This window comes from Chrysochloris asiatica, unplaced genomic scaffold (genome assembly GCF_000296735.1).
Source record: "Chrysochloris asiatica unplaced genomic scaffold, ChrAsi1.0 scaffold00012, whole genome shotgun sequence".
Classification (NCBI taxonomy): Eukaryota; Metazoa; Chordata; class Mammalia; order Afrosoricida; family Chrysochloridae; genus Chrysochloris; species Chrysochloris asiatica.
This window is the reverse complement of record NW_006408530.1, coordinates 23,703,643-23,710,989: the sequence shown is the minus strand read 5'-3', so window position 1 is coordinate 23,710,989 and position 7,347 is coordinate 23,703,643. Positions and strand designations below refer to the sequence as shown.

The 7,347-nt window shown below is 34.5% G+C and overlaps 1 protein-coding gene across 1 annotated transcript in view; it reads right to left on the bottom strand.

Moving 5' to 3' along the window:
* Positions 1 to 7,347, bottom strand: part of LRP1B (low density lipoprotein receptor-related protein 1B) — a 2,342,762-nt gene that overhangs the window by 978,916 nt on the left and 1,356,499 nt on the right. The window contains exons 26-27 of the mRNA XM_006834597.1: positions 913 to 1,077; positions 402 to 646 (exon numbers count right to left, since the gene is read on the bottom strand). Of these exons, the coding sequence (XP_006834660.1) occupies positions 402 to 646; positions 913 to 1,077 (410 nt within the window). The remainder of the gene's footprint in view (positions 1 to 401; positions 647 to 912; positions 1,078 to 7,347) is intronic.

The window sequence follows — 7,347 nt, the reverse complement described above, 5'->3', positions numbered from 1 at the left end:
TCGATGGCACTTCACAACAACAACAACAACAATTGGGGACTAGCATAATAGTCTTTTCCATCTACTTTGTTGATCATACTTATATAAAGAATTTCAAAGCTAAAGACCAATATAACTTCCTGCAGTATCTTTCCTTGGTGAAACAACAGTGACTTAAGAATTAAGGGACTTAGCAAATTCTTAGTTTCTAACTTTTTCTCTAAGTTCTATAAAAAAATAAATATAACATTAAAAAAAAAAACTATTATTAACTAATTAAAATAAAGACTGGAATCACCTCCACTATAAATACATGTAAATTATTAGTTAACTACTAGCTTAAAATTGTACTTTACAAAGAAAATATTACATGATTAAGATGAAAATACTTTTAGGATAAATTGTGTATAGCAAGTACTTACCCTGAGGTTGACGAGTAGGATGGTATATCTGAAGGTCAAATGGCTGTGCACTGGTTTTCTGAATCACACTGACATTATGCCCTGTCCACTTATTGGCTTTGGACAGTGTGTTGGTCCTCCAGTCTGTCCAATAGACCTCACTCCCATATAGAGACACAGCAAAGGGATGAGAAAGGTATTCATGACCTCGGAGGATTTCTATCATTCCTGTTCCATCATAGAGGGCTGAATAAATAGCATCTGACCTACAGAAAGGTAAACACATCATTACTTTATCAAAACCCACTCAGATAGTCCAGTAATGTAACGAAATTACTAAGATAATTCATAGGGAAGATATTTGATAAATATTATAATCCTGTATCTAATTTACGGAAAGAAAAAAAATCCAGAATATAACCACCATCACAACAAAACAATCAAAACTGATCATCAATTCCAACATATGTGCACAAAATACATGCATGTGAGGAAGGTAAAGAATATATAGAAAAGATAGCATGTTTTAAACCTGGCATCTGTCCAAACGATCCTTTTTTCAAAGTGGTCCACAGTTAATCCATTAGGCCATGCCCCAGTTTTCATGTCTTTGTAGATGGTTTTTCTCCCAGCACCACTCATAGAGGCAGATTCAATGCGAGGAAAATTTGCATCCCAGTCGGTCCAGAAAAGAATTCTGAAGAAAAACAAGTAAAACTATTGTTTGAGTCAATCATTCCAAAAAATATTTATTGAGTACATAAAATAAGTTAGTCCCTGGCTAGGTTAACAGCTGTGAGAGAAAGTTACAATATTTACTTTGTGTCTCTAGTTAGAGAGACAGACTAAATAAACATATGAACATATATTTACAGCTGTAAAATAATCTGAAGGAAAAACTCGCTATGAGAGAGGACAACAGATGACTGGACTACTTAGAGAAGCCCATCAGTAAAAGACATTCGTAGGAGCTGATATTTAAATATCAGAACAAGGACAGAAGTATGAATAGTCCAACAAGCAGAAGAAACAGAATATACAGAGGCACTAAGAGGAGGAAGAAGGTGGACTAATTGAAGAACAGAAATAAGGTCAATATATCAGAAGTCTCAGTTTAATAAGTGACTAGGAGTGAAGAAGAAGATGAAATTGAAAAGGGTAATATTGTAGGAAAAGCAATTATTTTGAATTTTCCGTCAGAGTGATATAGAAATCATTCTGGCAGTTATGCAAAGAATAGATTATAGGTAAGAAAGAGTATGAGCATATTGGGTGTTATTTTTAAAAGACTAGGCAAAAGATTGTAGTGGCTAAGCAGAAAATATTTATTCTAAGGAGAATGTTTATTTTCGAGGTATAGTTCCCAGGACTTGCTGATGGATTGAATGTGAGAGGTGAGATTTAAAGACGAATTCTGGTTAATTATCAGTTTTTTTTTTTTTATTTGAGAGTGGGAAGAGGTTGTACAAGGAAGGACACCATTAATTGAAATGAGAAAAAATTGGACAGGAACAGATTTGAAGTGCTGGACAAATAGGGTGAGTAGGTATGGACATGAATCAAAAGTATAATAGTGAAATTTTTGTAACTGAAATTTCAAGATTTTTAATATATATATATGATGTGCAGGAAACTGTTTAGTATGCTAAACAGGGTTAAGCTTAGAGACAAGGACAGGGCTTGAGACAAAATTTGGAGATGATGTTTAGCCACAAAAATGAAATTGGTGAGGAATAAAGGTGTAAAGGGAAAAATAGCAACGAACCATGTATTTTGATAAATGTATGTATTTTGATAAATGTAATCATGCCTGTTGTTGCTAACTGCTGTCATGTCTGTTCTTACTCATAGCAATCATTCACAGGGTTTCCAAGAAGCAGCTCGCGGGTTTGAATGTATGACCTTGCAGTTGAGTGTTTATCCTATAGCACCGCACCAGCACTCCCACCATAGATTATTAAAAATTCAATTATTCTTATAATAAAAGGTCATTGCTTCTTTGTTTTGTCAAATACTGCTTGTACTCTAATAATGCACAGTTCTGTATAATAGTTATTAAATACTTCTTCCTGTACATTTGATTCCTATGATGGTTGTATGTGTATAACAGATGGTTGTGCTTAATTGACTGTGTTCTAAATCTGCTGATGTATGTTGCTATAGTGAATATAGAATATGATTATAAACAATTCCACAATCGCTACGTCTAGCTAACATTTTTAAAGTGCTTACTATAAACTAAAGTACTCTGTTTAGTGTTTTACTTAAATCATCACATTTAATCTGTTCTGAGGTCATTGCTATAGTTATGCACATTTTACACATAATGAAACAATCCTAGAGCACTTAATGCACTTGACCAGAGTTTCCTAACTAGCAAGTAGCAGAGTAGAGATGGATGCCCAGTAGCCTGACTGCTGTTTTTATGCTCTGCAAATTTAACTCGTTACTGCTGTATGACTAAATTGAATAACCAAGGGACTGAAACTGGTACAGAGTAGGAACACATTTGGTAGAGGATAAACAGTTGTTGTTGCTGCTGTTAAGTGTCATTGAGTTGGTTCCAACTCATAGTAACCCTCTCTATGAAGTTTCCGAGGAGCAGTTGGCAGGCTTGTGGTTAGCAGTCCCACACAAATCTTATAGCACCACACCAGGACTCTTAATACACAGCAGCTGACCTCTTTACTTTGGTATAGGAACCAATGGGAGTGATGGAACTGGAAAGAAATAATCCAATTGGACTAGAGAGAAAGTGTCTGTCAGTTCTTTCCTGTGAGCCGTTCTGGTAACATTTTGATGGTAAGCATGAAGGGACTGGTAATAAATTTGACCTCCACTGTGATTACAAGTAGTTTTGCCAATGTTTTTGATTCTTCCATTATTTTGTATGACTTTTGGATACAGAATTTGAAGACTTCCCTTAGAAGATCAAAGAACCCTCTGGAACAGAATTCGATTTGACCTACCTTTTTTGTTTCATTTTTGGTGTGGCTCTGTAGGATAAGCACTGGACTGCTAACAGCAAGGTTGGAGGTTAAAACTTACCTGTGTCTCCTTGAAGACCTGTACAGGGTTGGTAGAAGTCAGAACTGACTTGATGGCACTTCACAACAACAACCACAACATGGCTTAGCACACTGCAAGAAACCTCATTGTATATGCAAGAAAATGGACTGATTTAAACTAAGCATTCATCATAATTTCAATTTTTTAAGAAGCTATAGTCTCACAGAGAACCCTGGTGGGGATGTGGGCTTTGTATTGATCTGCTAAAAGAAAGGTCAATGGTTCAAACTCACCAGTTGCTCTGAGGGAGAAAGAAGCTATTTGTTCCCAGAAAGATTTAGTTTAGGGAATCCTAAGGAGAAATTCTATGCTGTCCTATAGGGTTGCTATGAGTTGTAATTGATTCAGTAGCTGTGGATCATATAGTCTCACAGAAAACAAGAACTGTGAATATGAAATGATTAATAGAAAATTCAAACATTATACAACAAATTGAATAAATACAGATACTATAAGAGCATGGTAGTAAGGGATGAAAGATCATGACTTTTTTGATTAGAGTGGAATCATGAACAACTTAAAGTAATGAAACTCCATAAATGCTACTAAATAATTATATCAATGTTGAATGGTGGCAATGCATAGCGCTAGTTGTTGTTGTTAAGTACTGTTAAGTCAGTTCTGACTGATAGCAACCATGTATAGGGTTTCCAAGAAGCAGCTGGCGAGTTTGAACTGCCAACCTGGGGCTCAAAGTCCAGTGCTGATCCTACAGCACCACACCGGGAGTTCATGATGCATGTGTGCTAATGTCAGACAATCTGGGAATCAAGCCTGAGACCTGTCATTCTAGTATACCTAGCTCAGATTCCATTTTTCTCATCTGAAAATGAAAAAAAAAAAAAATGTGCTTACTTGGAAGAAATGCTTGGTAAGAGAACTTACACCAGTAAAAGACTAAGCACACAGGAAAACTAGAAAAGAGAAGAGTTCTTTTTGTGTATGTACATATGTACATATATACACATTTATAGAGAACAAATGTTTTTCAAGGCAAAGTTTTAAAATCTTCACAAACTATTAATGATATGGGGTTGGATGGTTAGAGGAAGTGTGAGAGAAAAGGAAGAAAGAGGAGAGGAAGAAAAGAAATAGAATGACTATTAATCCTAATGTTTAAATGCTACAACAACACGTTTGTGATGGTAAATTAAGTTCATAAACATGATTCAAAGCCATAAAAAAATGATTCAAACAATTCAAACCATCAAATGGGGGTTAGCCCACAGAAGGTCTCTCTAATAATAGGTTTACTATAATTGTAATTCTGCAGTCTCTATAAGTGGATATACCATAGACATGTGCTTTGAATTCCCAAACAGGTGCTTTCAGATAAGAAAATAGGGCTCAGGACACTTTGCAGCATTCTAAAATAACTGATTTCTTCATTTATTCACTAAATAACAACATTAGACTACTTCTGCATTGATTACTATATTCATTGTCTTTCATCAATTTAAGTAGAACAGTTTCAAACATTTCTTCCCATAAGATAATATATTGTAAAATTCTTGTTGTTGTGAAGTGCTATCGAGTATGTTTCAACTCATATCAACCCAGCATAGGGTTTCCAAAGAGCGGCTGGTAGGTTTGAACTACCTACCAACTTTACAGTTAGCAGTCCAGTGCTTTCCCAACAACACCACACTAGAAGTCCTAGAATTGGTTCCCTTAACAGTGTCTTCACCTTGCCATAATACAGCTTAAAATCAATTTCAAAAGTTGATTTCAAGGGTCATTGTTTCATAAAATTCTGGGCACTCCTTTGTATATTTTATAATGTAGTATTTTAACAGAATCATTTTTCCCTTATAACTTTATTTTTAAAAGGTTAAGATGTATTAGAATTTCAATGATTGCATTAGATCAAGTAGACAAAGAATGACTATCCCTTTGTACAAAACATATGGAAATGTTGAACCACAATTGCTTTTAAAAAAATACTAAAGCCTACTGATTCTACTGCTTCTGCATTCATGGATAAGTCAGTATTAAGATTAAATTGAATCAATGGACCATGAACTACTTGTACCATTACAGGCATGAAAGGGCCATTATCATCTATCAGGTCAAGTTGGAGAAGGTGAAAACAAATGATCTTAGTTAAAAAAGAAAAGAAGAAAAAAAAAGTTTTCTTATCTAAAATCTTTAGGTCTTCTAAAACTAACAATGTCTTTATCAGTTCCATTAAGAACACTGCAGGATAAAATTATAATTTTACTTAGATGTTCCACTAGTCTTTGCAATTGCTATTTCTGCTTTCCACATTTGCAGTTATTATAGCATAGTCCAGCTATTGAGACAAATGAGAACTAAATACTATTAACAGAGTAGAGAAGCACCAATGCATAAGGGAAAGGTGCTGACAGTTAGTTAGTTGAAGGACTGAGTGTTCTGTAGATTCTGAATTCTCGGATGCTTTTTACTACGTAAAAATATGTTTGATATCTAGAGGGAATTCATCATGTACACTTCCAGGTAACCTTAGTGACAAGTGTAGTACCTTAAAACAGAATGAATGAAAAACTGTTGATCAGGCATTTAGGTAATACATTTAGATAATAATAATAATAAAAAAGTTCTGTGAAGAAATTTGTAGATTTAAAAGCAGCCACTCTTGCCATCAGCAAATGTACAATTTAGTAGGGATAATATTATATTTACATAAATCATATATCTCAAAAATTACTCAGTGAATTTCTCCTGAAATAAAAATTTTCAAAAAAAGTTTAAATGTCTTTTTGTGATAAGTCACAGCTTTTTTATTTATTTCATGAATACACTGGGAAATAAGGGCACATTTTGTTTTTCTCTTAATGCAGTAAACTGAGTTTAAATCAAATTATTTTAAATGTTTCTCTTCTTTTACTTTACTCGATTGTGCTGTTTATTATGTATGTTTAATGTTGTCACTATGCCTGTTTTACAAGTACTTTGTGAAATGTCTGAAATTTCAAAATATCTCAGAAATTTTTTATCAAAATTAAAAAAAAAACCCTACTAGAATGTTTTCACTACTTTAAAAATTCAGTAGCTACAACTGCCCTTTAAGGTTTTCACACAAATGATATAATATAATCATATCTATGCTCCATAAAATAATTTTGAGCAATAAAACTCACTAAATCATAATGCCCATTTCTATCAGCTCATCAATTATTCACTAGAGGTGAATGAAATAATAGCCATCATCTGAACTCAGTCAATGTATACCAAAAACAACATTCACCTTTTAAATTAAAAATACATATATAGATATATATATATAATCATTGTAAGAATCTTACTGTTAGCATCACTATTTTATAGCTGTAAATTATAACAGAACACCTAAATTTTCTGAATCACTATTGTTTTTGTTGTTAAGTACCATCGAGTTGCTTCCAACTCATAGTGACCCTGTAAGGGGTTTTCAAAGAGTGGCTGGTGGGTTTGAACTGCCGATCTTTCAGTTAGCAGCCCAGCACTTATCAGAGCCAAGCTAGGTTCTCTTTATTCATATACACTAATATGCAACAATTACAGGATATTTAACTTCTGTAGATCTCCTGATATCACTGAAATACACTGATGTTACTATTGTTGTTAAGTGCTGTCCAGTCTATTCCGACTCATAGCAACCCTGTTTAGCGTTTCCTAGGGGTGGCTGGTAAGTTTGAATTGCTGACGTAGATGTTCAAACTGACATTGTGGTCCACCACATTATCCTGCAGCACCATACCAGGACTTGTTGTAGTCAGGTGCCACCGAGTCGGAACCAACTCATAGCAACTGCATGCACAGCAGAACGGAACAATGTCTGATCCTAGGCCAACCTCACTATCGCTGCCACACTTGAGTCTATCAATGATGCCACCTGGCCAATCCATCTCGTAGGGGGTCTTCCTCTTTTTCTCCT